We start from the raw sequence: 13169 nt of genomic DNA on the forward strand, positions 1-13169 counted from the left end.
TGGATAGACCAAGTTTCTGTCCCAATTACTACTATTTATCCCAGCCACCATGCTACTAGTCAGTCCGACGGCAACGAAGATCTCAAAAGTAATGGTTTCCCCAAGGACTGCCTTCAGCTAATTCCTATAGCCTTTTTGATAAACTCAGCTCACCAACGCTACCCAAAAATTTGAAGCTCACCTGCTGTACTGCACTGAAATTCTTTTAGAGGGTGATTTGCTTGGCTTCTTTATTTATACATTAACAGCACAATTCCATTTTATGATGAACAGCAAGGAACCACCATTCATCCGAATGATTTTGCTATTTGCTTCTACTGGAGAGACCACCAAACAGTCTGCAGAACTTCCCTTTTTTCCTTGTTACAGAAAGTGGGAAGTCATAATACCAACAGTAAGTCAGTCAAAAGAAACCTGTCCACTCACTCAGCCTTCTCAGGAAGGGTTCACTTGCTAACCATTTCATTCTTTAAAGACCAGGAGTTATCAGAATAAGTGGAAGAATACAATAAATGAGTACTTTTTCCTCACACTAGAAATGATTGCACCTGTAGTCTAAACTAGCATGTGGTTTCTTCTTCACTGCCCTGAAGACTGAAATCTCAAAGACTGGAGGAAAGGGGAGGTAGAAACACTGCCTGAAGAAATAATATGAAAAATTCTTTGTGCTTTGGATGTGACAGACTGACTCCTTTAAATGTTGTCCAAAAATCCAGACTGGGGCCACAGTTGTTGTGAGACCATCCCCAGCAGGTAACTTCCTACTGAGCAGGAAGTTATGAATGAATATGAATGACCTGAAAGTTGTTCCTTAAGTGGCATCAGATGATTCTGCAGACACTGAAATGTCTATTAGGCCTGTGGCATTGCTGCCTGACCTACCCTCTCTTCTGGTCTTTTTCAGGGTAAAAAGATGACCTACAGCGAATATCACTGAACATCACTGTACAGTTAATGCAGTAGTGCTGTGAATTCTTTTGCATGCTACTGGTGTAATTATGAATCCACTGAGTTATTCAATGCTCTTTGAGACTATCATTGAAGCATTCTGGTGAAATTGGAGATTGTTGTTTCCAAGAATGATTTTTATGGTATTTGCTTAATCTCTTGAATAGTATGCACTGGGCATTGTTCCTGAGAAATTATTTTCAATGCTTAAGAGCAGATGGTGTTTAACTGCTTATGTGGCAGTAAAAAAAAAGTCCAAAGACAGTGGAAGAAGGAAGACTTTACAATACATACTGAATAGTTTGCAGATTTATCTCTGTCAGTCCAAATGGAAAAACTGGCACTGGCTAGAAGAAAGCACTAGCATTTAGAGAAACAAATCCGTCAATTGTTTTGGTTACGTGCACTGAAGAGATTTAACTACATTTGGGGCACTCATAAAATTAAATAGTGATAAGCTTTAACACTGGGGTTTGTAAGTAACAGACTGGTAGTGGTTTTGGATGCAATTTGTGGAGTTAATTTTGTTCACAAGAACTGAAGAAAATCCTCAGTTTCATGCTAGGCAGAAAAGCCCCCTCAAGAGTTCCAAAGATTAAAAATTAAGTTGCGTAACTTTTACCAGCTACTAAAATACTTAGACTAATCTAATTTCTTAAAAAAAATAATGGATTTCAAAGTCATTTACAAGCCAGTAGCTAGATTTCAGGAACCACCTCACAAATTGTTCTTGCAGATGTGTGATGTAAGAGACAAAGTTAGTAATTGTATTTTTGTTCTCTGCTGGAAAAAATGAAAATATCTGTTTAGGAGAAGGCAGACACAGGCTAAAACCTAGCCAAGACAAATATTTAAGGCTTAATTATGTTGGGTTTTTTTTTTTATAATACAGCATGTAGCAGTTTTCCCTGTTAAACAGTTCAGTATCATTAGCAGAGAAGCACTAATTTCTATGCTGCAAATTTGCTCATACTAGCAACTTCATATGAATAAAAAGGCACCGCCCTTAAAGAGCTCAAAATTCAGCTTCCCTTTTTAGAGTTGGCTTTTTTTTGGGTTTTTTTTGCCTACCCACCCCCACCCCCTGACCCAGTTGTCTTCTGTTCATGATGTTTTCCTGATGTTTTTAAACCACCTTTTGGACATACGATGTAATATGACCCTAGCTAAAGCCAGATAATAAAAAATAGCATGAGCCAGATAGTCAAACAGAACCTAGAAGACAGCAAGTTGGATAAATACAAACGTGATCGCTATTTTAAATGTGGTTTTTTCTACCATTGCTTCTCACACAATAAAACTTTGAAATAAATGGTGAAATAAAAAGTGGTTTGATTTGATGATTAATGATCCTTCAGTGAATTCCAAAAGTCCTGCTCATGACAGACTTTTGCAATTTTAATCTATAAAGAATGTTAAATAGATTTGTTTTTACAACCAAAGATAGTAGAGTCATCAGAAGAAAATTTACACATTTGCATCATTCACTCTGGTGGAAAAACTTTACCTACTAAAATGAAAACAAAAATACTTACAGTGGAGATGGCATTGACCATGCCATTGGTAATTTGGTCTTGACGCATATGCTTCACTACATCAAACTGAGCTGCACGTTGCTTTGGGATTACTTGGTCAGCAATCTTTTTCAGTTCAGAGTTAAATTTTTTGAACAAATCTTCAAACAGAAGAGAAAGAAGCTGGAAATACAAACCAATTGGATTAAGGGAAAAAAATTATACTTTTCCAGAACTGGGAAATGGGGGACACATGGGTGACAGGGACACATTTAATACTTCTACCGTTATGTTTCTTCTAAGTTAAAAAATACCCTCTCTGTTTCTCAAATGGTATTTTTCTCATGAGTTTTTTTTCCTTATTAGAGTGCAGTATTGGAGAAATTATAACATAAAGCAAATTAAGTAGAATGGTCTACGTTCTTTTTGGTTTGCTCTAATTCTTCCTTCACAATATCTTAGCACACCCATCCATCTCTGTGCTATCCTTTTACTAACTGTTTTCCCTAATCTGCTGATCTACTTCCTTCCTAAAATCACAAACTCTTTTAAAGATTTAATACCCTAAATGTACAACCTTGAATTACACACAAGATTTGGAGGCAAGACCAGCTTCTATTCTAATACTGGATGGAATAACTGCAGTAAAGCAGTTCAGTGAGCAGTTACCTTGAGATATTTTACTATTAAAAGTGAAAAAGGCTATTTAAAGTGCCCCTTCCCAGGAGCTACTAAAACAGACAAGAGAGACACTTAAGTGACTGTCAGTGGCCGTTAGGGGAAGCAACTCAGCAGCACAGAGTTTGGAAGCAGTGCACAGTGTGGAAAACCAGACTGACGCAAAAAAGGTGCACAGTTAACATTGCTTCTGGACAAGCAGAACTAAAGAGACTTTATTAGGGGCTCAGAAGCAATCTGTGCTCTTGACAGCTGGCAAGACATCTCAGGTTATGTAGACAACTTCCTCACTCAGATATACACTTTCATCCTGCTACCTTCTGCCAATCAGAAGCTATGGAAAACCAATTACACTCACAGAAAGTCCACCTGGTTCAACATCTGACATCCCTTTCTACAAGCGATACTATCTGGAAAGTGCAATGATCTTCCACATCTCTCCCTTAAAAAAAAACAACAAACAAACAAAAAAAATAAATCTACAGCTTAAGCAAAGGAGCTTCGTAACACAGCTGAACTGGAAAAAGCCCAGCAATACAACCCTTCAAAGTGCTGCAATTTAAACCAATTATTTCCTGCATATCTACACTAATTACTTCTAGCTCTTAAAATAGCCATAAAATGAAAAGGTGACCAAAGTTTGTGACCTGACTTTTTTTGTTCTCCAATCCAAGCTTTGCTTCTGCCGTTTGCTCAACCTCTCCTTGCAGACACTAATAGCTTCCCAAAACATTTAAATCTGCTTTACATGATACATTTTAAGTGTTCACGATGATTAGCTTGCAAGCAAGCAGTGTCAATTCTAAAGCCTGGCAGTCTTGTCCTGGGACTCTATTTTACAGCAGCTCCAAGTGTCAAAAGAAATAAAAATGCAGCAGCTACCAATGCCAGAAATGGTGGTTCCCAGTGTACAAAGCATTGTAGGGCTGAACAAGCTAGGTATTCAGCTACCACAAGCTAAGACATTCTGGAGTCAGTTGCACAATTTAATTTCTGTATGTACAGAATTAAACTGAATTTCAACTGTTTCCATCATAGTCCAAACTTTTCCTCACCTTCTGGAAAGAAGAAAGCAAACGACTCATGCCTCTCTCACTGGGTTGGACCACTAGCTTTCGCTTACTTTCCTCTACCTACATACCCCAGCTGAGATGACTACAGCATTTGGCAAATGACACTATAAAGCAGCTAAATAAATTATAAGCTTCCTTTTTCACTGGCATCACAAATGCATTTTAGAATAAAAGCAACAAATAGCACCTGGAAACTCAAGATGGAGATCTGATTTGCAATAAAATGCTCCCACTGGTCTTCATGGAGAGCAAGACTGGATCATTTTTGACAGTCTACTCCACAAGACATAAGGAATATTTAGTGATCAGTCACTAAATTGTAAAACCACAGCGATAACACATGCTGTATGCTAACCCTTGACAAAAATGGAATCCTATTTCCAATCTGGACAGAGAAGTTTTGCTGAAAACTGGTTAAGCAGGGATATTTTAGACCTCACTTGGCACGAAAAGGTGTTACAGAGGCTCTTTCCCTTCCTGATTGTTGTAGTACCATTAACATTTTCAAGGTGACACCCTGTCATAAAAAACCCAGTCACCTGCAACTCACCTGCAATGACACAACTCATTTAAATCAGATTTCCATCAGAAATAAAAGCAACTTTTATGCAGCATCATATTAGGAAGGAAAACCCACTGGAGTCTCCAAAAACTAGACTATGAGGGAAGTATTTCAAAAGTAGGGGAAAAGTAAAAGGAAGTAATGTGCACAGTTTTAAGACGTCTGATAGTCCTGTCAAATAAGAACTAGACGCTTTGAAATCAATCATGGTATACATTTGACCTCAACAGGTTTAAGCAGGACAAACATTTAGCAAAACATTAACAGAACATTTAAAAAAATTTACTCTGAAAATACTTTCACATTTGATTTCTTGATCATAAAATTGCAAAAATCCCCTAATTCCACACACCATAGGCATTATAAAGCCACACCATCCTTCCTCTTCTCTGAAGTAATAAAGTAAATTACACCCCAAATACACCAACTTCCTACTATTTGCCAGTCTGAAAAGCATCATACTTTGCTAATTTCACTCACAGACTCTAGGTCTGTCAGAGCTCTGACTATCTGGCAAAGCAGAATCTCACAATAACCACATTATTTAGGTCAAGAGCAAGAGATTAAAGAAAAAGGATGGAATGCCAATGATAATATTCAATGGATTTCATAGTTAGTCCAGGGCCTTTCAGCCCGCTTCAGACAAGAGCACTAAACAGCAAATTATATTTAAGAAAAAAAATAAAATACTGACAGCTCATCAATTGATTTTCATTGAAAATCCTAAGAAAAATTAATAAAGAACTTAAGCTGCTGAAATACAGTTTCACCAATTAGCTTAATGTCAGAGAATTCTAATTAGGTGCCTTGAGATTGCTATTTAGCGTTTAAGCCTGTGGAGTGCCAAATTCTCCCTTTCACACAAACTGGTTGCAAAATTAAAGACATTAGGCAGCCTTAATTATATTATCAGAACAGCTGGGATTAGGCAATCTCTGAAGTCAAGGCGGTATTCTTTTGTCACAGGGTAGAAATCCCTTGCTTTCCAGGGTGCCGGATTTTGGTGCTGTTCCATATCTCACCCATACAAAGCAAGCTGCATTAGAAACAACAACAACAAAAAAATCCCGAGGACAAAGAACAGAGTAATGCTTAGCAAATAATGAACACATTAAGGAAAGAGAAAAGGTAGGTGAAAAGATTAAGCCTGAAATCGGTAGGTTTTGCTAACACCTCAGCTGGCACCTGGCCTACCAAGCCTCTAGTGGCAGAAAGACTAAGAGAAAGCTCTGTAAACCAGCTTGGCTAGTGGATACAACTCTGTTATCTAAAGCTAAAGCACATTTCATACTCTCTTGTCCCGTGGGGTGTGAAATTAGCAGCTATTGTTTTCACACATTTTTATAAACACAATGCCTTTTATGTCTTTACATTGTTTAGACTGCTATGTTTTTCTCCTCGCATGGGAATCTCTTTTTTTTCTTTATTCAAATTTTAAATCAACAGGATTTTTATTCCAGGAACATGCTGGCATTAAAAAAAAAAAACAAACAAAAAAACCCCCAACAAACCACCAACCATTTTATCCACACAAACTTTAGCTAAACTCAAACTGGCAAAAAAAATCTCAAGACTTTATATTCTGTCCAATCAAATTAATATTACACCAATAATGTGGCAGAGAGGAATTCAAGTGTTCAGCCTGAAATGAGCTTTTAAAATATCACAAGGGAGCCAGAACTACTCTTAATCAAGTGCTACAACCCCCTCTGCACAGTTCCCCTTGACGTAGAAAAAATATGTATTGGCTTTGTTATGATGATCCTCTACATTTAAAACCTCTTCCCAGTTAATTTAAAATTACTTTAACATCTGTGTGAGCAGACACCTTTTTATTACAGCTTGTAGAAAACTTTTTACCTGCTCTACTTTCTGTCTCTAAAAATATTAGGGAAAATCAAACTACTCCTTCAATACACTTAAATAAGAACAATACGATGACAAAGCAACAACTAATTACTGACTGTCATACTGAAATACAGCAACATTACAGCACATTAGAACCATTAGAATATTGTGCATTCTTTTTTACTACTCCTTACACTTTAGAAATATGTTCTGCTTCAGCACACAAGTCTGACGAACAGTAAACATATTAATTTGAAGAAAGATTATTTTTTTTCCTAACAGGTTAAGAGTATTTTTCCCTTGTATTTGTGCTTAAGAGTGTGTTCAAGAGTGTTGTCTTAGTTTCTTCAGAAACCTAGGAAGCAAAGTGCATGGTTTTATTCTGAAATGATTGCATGCTCTGTGTGTGTTCACATGTGTGCATGGAGGACAAGGCAGGGTGGGAAAGAGAACAGGAATATGAGACAACATGCAAGCACACATCTTAAAAAAGTACAGTAAGATGAGAATTCCCACTGGATATGAACAAAAAAGAATGGATATTGTTACATGTGCTGCAACAGAAATCCCAATACGAATGATGTGGGGAGCAGAAATGCATAGCTTCTCCAACCTGGTGCATTACGTATACTTGTCTGAACTTCTGCTGCACGATCAGTAACACAAGATGATACTGACTGCCAAAACCCCAACTTAAGTTAATACAGAGCACAGCAAAGAAGCCCCATCATAATCTAAACTGGTTAATCAAATAACCACGCATGGCAAGGAAAAATCCATGCCATGGTAACTAAGCAGTTCCTTTACCTGATAGGCAAATTCCCACTGCACTAGGAGAATGTAGTTTGGCCAACAGCTGTGAACTGCCACCCTCTCTGCAAAAGAACGGTGCCAGTCAGACACCTCAAACCATTCCCTCCTTCACAGGCCTTTGTTACTGCCTCTATCTCAATGCAAAATTCTGCAAGCAGAGTAGTCCATGCAATCCAGTTCGATTAGTTGCTCAAGTTAACTTTAGTTAACACTTAGTTAATTCATGCTACTCTAGAGGCTAGAAAGGCAGTTGACAACAAATAAGCAATCTTACAGGCTTCTGCAAAGTACAGGAGACTTGAGTGGCTGTTCTGTGAGTTGCTACACAAGCTGGGTTCTCCACAGTGGGACAACCTGGACCTGACACGCAGGCATGTATTTGGTTTGGCCCCAGTTTATTCCCTTACCCAGATGCTTAAAGGGGGACACTGGAAGATGGATTTTACTGCTGCCTTCTTGGCACTAAGTGTTATAATGGAACTAGAACTGATGTCATATTTACACTACTCTGTCTATAAAGAGGCAACACAGAAGTGAGGATATAGTTTATTAGTCTCAGTCAGGGAAGCATATCTGTAAGTCAACACAGAAAAAACAGCAAAAATAAAATGAGAGGAAACCCGCTTAAGTTAGGAAGACAAGGATGCTCCTTATTCTGCATCTTTTCAAAGCAGATAGTAACAAAACCCAAAAAAAAGCACCTGAAGTAAGAACTCACCTGCCCTGCCAACTCCAAACGTTTATTTCCATAGTAGTCTCTGTCATCTACTTTATTTTCTCCTTGAGCCAAAATTACTCTGCGCACCATCACTGCTGTGTATATGCACTTGGCACGAAAATTGAATTCCTTCACCTGTAAACAAATAAACAAAAGTAAAACACACTGATGTTTCAGGATCAATTCCTTAGTTCTTATTCAAACACATCCATTTCAATAAGTGGGTAATCTGGGCTGACTGGGGAGTTAAGAAAGGGATTTGTGCACTTTACCTTCTTTAAAAATGCTAACGGTAATATACATTAGTGACACTGAAATGGCTGTTAAATGAGAACAAATCAGAATAAAGTATAGGTCATGAGAATAAGGTCCTGAACTAATAGCTGATACTGCCTGGCTATGCAGAAAAATGCGTAGTATGCTAAGTAGTTAAACAGTAGAGCATTTCATGAAGATTACTTTTGATTCAATTCAAATCTTCCCCTTTATTTTGAGGGTGATTTACTTTATCTTAGCTACAAAGCAATCAAAGACATTTTTCCCTGCCAACAAAGCTCACACCGTAAATAATCACACAAATTTACTCCAGTTTTAAAAAAAGAGTTACATACAAGAACGTGGGTCAAAATAGTTGATGCTAGCAGCTCTCGTGCTTCTTCCATCTTTGTTTTCTTTGGGCCTCCCCACATCCTTTGCCTTCGTACTTTGTTTCCAATGTACTTCAAGGCCTGTCAAGGGTGGGGAATTAACCTGAGTTAATAGTAGAATTGTAACCTATATAAATATACACACACAGAGATCTGTGTGTATTCCTCAGTCAGTGCAATCTCACTAGTCGCAGATGATACAAACTCCAAGCGAAGTGCAAAATACCAAACACAATAAAAAAATAAATTGAAAATTGACACTTGATTATAATTAAATATACAACATTGTGTTTATCATACGTTGATAACATCTGGAATGGGAAGTGGTGAAAGAGCATGATGACTACAATATTAAAAGAAAGGATTGTAAAGATATAGGAGAAAAGATTAGAGAAATTCCAAAGATATCTAGTTTATTATTTTGACTTTTCACCTCCAGTTCTTCAGTATACTTGCTAAGTTTCATTCCAGTATTAGCCCATGAGGTGGCACTCGCTGTTTAATAGGCACAAATGCTACTGTGTGGCATCCACATCTGTCTCCAAGAGTACCTTGCAATGATCAATGGATTCTTACTCTCTTACAAGTTGTCCAAGAAATTGAATCAATGTGCAGAATTCAAGGCCAGATGAGTCAAAGAAAGCATTCAGGTCTACACAGGAAGTTCCTGCCTGGAAATGAAGCCATGCCCCTCAAGCCAAAAAATCACCCTCTCAACTAAACGACAGACTATCCTTTCCATTGTTACCTTCTTCTCCAGATAGCTCTCTTTTAATTTCGTTTGACATTTCTTGCACAGAGTAACTTCTGTATTTCAGTTTTTCTACCTTCCTAGATGCTTCAAACTTCTCCATGTTCCTCCAACATCACCATTTTACTCTTCTGACTCTGAAATAGGAGGCCTCTATACTACCTCTAACCCTGAAAAGCCCCAAAAGATGCAAACTAGAAAGATGTTCATGTTACTTAACATCATACACAGAAGGAGTCGCTAAAGTTTACAATGAAATAGCAGAACTATGACCAACCTTCAAAAGCTTCTTCTAACAGACTAATATGTACATGATGGAAAACAGCAAAATGGCCTGTGTTCTGGCTAATTTAAAAAAGTACACATGAGCTGAAGAGAATTCTGGAGAGTCTTTAGCAGGACAGAGGGTGGCTATTATTGTGGGCTTTATACAAGAGATTAGAATTGGAGGAGAACACCTACACATGATGAAATGGTCATGTCCACATCAGTAAGGCTTCTGCAAAATGAGGCCTGTAGTTCCTTTTTAAAAAATGGGAATCATCCTCAACAAAACCCCCTAATCTTATGGACATCGCTATTTGCCGCACACATTAAAACATAACCCTGGGCTTCTGAAAACAAAGTGTTTCTTGACTTTTTTTTTTCAGTCAGGAAATGAGAGCAAAGCCTCGCTTTTGACAAGTCCTGCCCCCTAAAAAAGACCCAAAAAACCAAACCCCAAAACACAAAGTGCATGAACACATCAAAATGGTCAATACCCACCATCTTTATATTTTATGGCCTCTGGCCATGTGAAAAGACACACCTGCATCTGTGTAAAAATCTGAGCTTTTTGGCATTCTTCCAGACTAGGAGCAAATGCAGCCATCACGTGTTCTTCTGTGCCAATCATTTGTACAATCTCTTGGTCACTCTCAACACCCATGGCCTAGGAAAAAAAGAAAAGACAGAAATAGCACAGGCTTTATGTTAACTCACTGACATTTGCTTATGCTAATTCAGTATTGTTTGTCTGCATTACTACTAAGCAAGAGCTAGTTCTTCTCTAAGAAACTGTGCCATCTGGCACTGGCAGCACATATTCTAGCTATGGAAGAACATTAAAAGGAAATCTTGATAAGCAGCAGGAACACACACACTTTTTGGAGAGCCTTTTTTCCTTCACTGACAGGAGTTAAATTTTATGGTTTTTCTTAAGAAAAAATAAATACCAGGTAGTAACAACCCTACATGTTTAACAATGAAAACCAGAATCTACAATAAATAAAGGAAGGTGAAATTTCTTAAAAGATTACATGCTATCTCTTACCACAAGCAATTTCGTAAACTCAGTTGACTGCCATGCAGCACGTCCTATTTGAGAAACATTTATAATTTACTCCTTTGCAGCTCTCTGCATTTAGAAGATGACTTCACTACACAATTCCACTTGAAAGCCATCCTATTATTTCACTGATCCTTGGACACCTTGTTAGACTTTATACTGCGGAAAAAGCTTAATAAACTAAGAAAGTGCTTAACAGGTTTAGAAAAATCTCTCTATCAGTAAGTGTTTCAAGGTGGCAGCCAGCAGTGCAGGCCTTTGTGGATTCCAGATGGTGCTAAAGCTCCCCTCTTCACACATTTGCCTGGAGCTCTGCCATATCAAGAAACGGAATAATCTCACTAAACCTCTTCTGGCTGAGTTATAATGTTTCTCAGAACTTTTTGAGGAAGTTACGTTTGTATTCGTATTATTCCTCTAAGTGCCTGCCACAAAGACCACTGTAAATAATGGCCTATGTAGACCCTAGTATTCTGGTCCTCATTAAAAACTGGCAGTGTCCCAAAAAGTCACATTTTCCTCCAAAATACATAAATACCTTCCCTTCTTACTGCCTTCATTGGGCATCACTTTGCTTAATACCTAGCTAACACTATCCCCTCACAAAACTGTTGCTCTGATTGTGAAGTATCCAGCTTTTTTTTTATCTTTTCTTCTTTAATTTCTTCTCTTTTTCAGCAGACAAGTGCAAAAGTAGCACACCCACAAGAGTGTGAGAACATGCCCATTTTCAGTGCAAAGCACAGATCACCATCTTGGACCTGAGTGCCAAATCAAGACACGGTTACTTCACCAGATAAGAGTGTTCCAGTAAATAGTCACCCCTCTGATCTCAAGGCTCTTTTCAGAAACAGAAATTGCCCATGTGTTATTTCTGTAGTTCAGATCTCTGTTTTTCAAATATTATTATGCTCACTCACCCTTTTAAATAAGGTTGCACAGTAGTTAAACCCCAGCAGAGAAGTTAACAAAAATCCTAATGACCTGATAGCCAGACTCATAAGAAAAATCTACAAAAGCATGAAAGCTTCACAATAGTAATTTCCCACCTGTCTAGGACTTAATAGCTGACCAGCAAACCAGTTTAGGAACCACAATCGGATTCATACACTCATATTCATATTGCACTCAGCTACAGAAGACCAAAATTTTATTAAAGGAATCTTTGTGCCATTCTAGGCACATATACCAGGAATACATTTATCTAAAGCACATCAAATACAAGCTGATAAGATATCATCCTACTTCTGTCCACCAGGTTAATTTTAGGATGGCAACCAGATTGTAATAGTCATGTAAAAAGTGAACAAAACAAGTAGGGGGAAAAAAGTCAACCTGCAGTTTTGCTATGCTCTTTTGCCCATTAAAAAAAAAAACAGAAATCCAAAAAACAGTAAAGAAGGTTGATGATTTCTTCTAGCGTGATGAATTCTCTGATCAGAAGTTCGACAGCAAGATGAGAATAGGACTTATCATTAGGCCCATTTATATTTCTAGTTGAAGTCTAGCAGCAAACTCACTTGAGAATCTGAATTTGTGTGTTGGCAAGGCTGGGGTCTGCCACCAAACAATACATGTTATATTATTCGATAAGTGCAAATTGGGGGAAATTGATTTATGACTAATGACTAAAACTTAGACAAATAACTGAAAAAGATGTGCTGATACAACAGCCTAAAAGTAAACCCATTTAGTCTCCTCTGTACTCTCAACAATCACAGGCAGAGCTGCACACACAACTCCACCTACATGCAATACTAACAGGGAACACAACAGCCTATGCTGGTATCAGATAGATTTGTAATCTTAACACTTGCTCTTCTAGTAAATTTGGCCCTGATGTTGTACTTCCACAAAAAAATCAAAACCAAAAAGGTACTCCAGAATTAGCCTGTAACACCACTAGGATAGTAACAAAATATTCCTGGGTTGTTGCTTTTCTTACAGAAACACTGATGACATTCAAAGTAGGAATGTGTCCTGTTCTTACCATCCCAAGACAAAGCCGACTAAAAGTGAATTAACATAAAACAAAGACACACACACAAAAAAAGAGAGAGACAAGATGTCTCGTTTATTTTTGATTGGAAGACAAAGCCACAAAGGGTTAATTTTTTGGGGGGTGGGGGGGTGGAGGCGAAGGAGACATTGCAAAGGGATACCTTAACAGTAGCAGTGAAAGGATGAGGGGATGAGGAAGGAGACAGTAGCAGGCTGTTGAAGAGCGTGGTTGGAAGGCTAGTAGCCAACGGACATGAGACAGACAAGTCAAAGCAATCATTCATAATAT

General features: G+C 38.0%; 1 protein-coding gene across 2 annotated transcripts in view; it reads right to left on the reverse strand.

The window, feature by feature from the left end:
• Positions 1-13169, reverse strand: part of POLR3B (RNA polymerase III subunit B) — an 81990-nt gene that overhangs the window by 49873 nt on the left and 18948 nt on the right. For both annotated transcript variants that reach the window (XM_055807224.1, XM_055807225.1), the window contains exons 10-13: positions 10361-10483; positions 8766-8882; positions 8155-8289; positions 2484-2645 (exon numbers count right to left, since the gene is read on the reverse strand). In XM_055807224.1, the coding sequence (XP_055663199.1) occupies positions 2484-2645; positions 8155-8289; positions 8766-8882; positions 10361-10483 (537 nt within the window). The remainder of the gene's footprint in view (positions 1-2483; positions 2646-8154; positions 8290-8765; positions 8883-10360; positions 10484-13169) is intronic.

Source organism: Falco peregrinus, chromosome 6 (assembly GCF_023634155.1).
Source record: "Falco peregrinus isolate bFalPer1 chromosome 6, bFalPer1.pri, whole genome shotgun sequence".
Taxonomy (NCBI): Eukaryota; Metazoa; Chordata; class Aves; order Falconiformes; family Falconidae; genus Falco; species Falco peregrinus.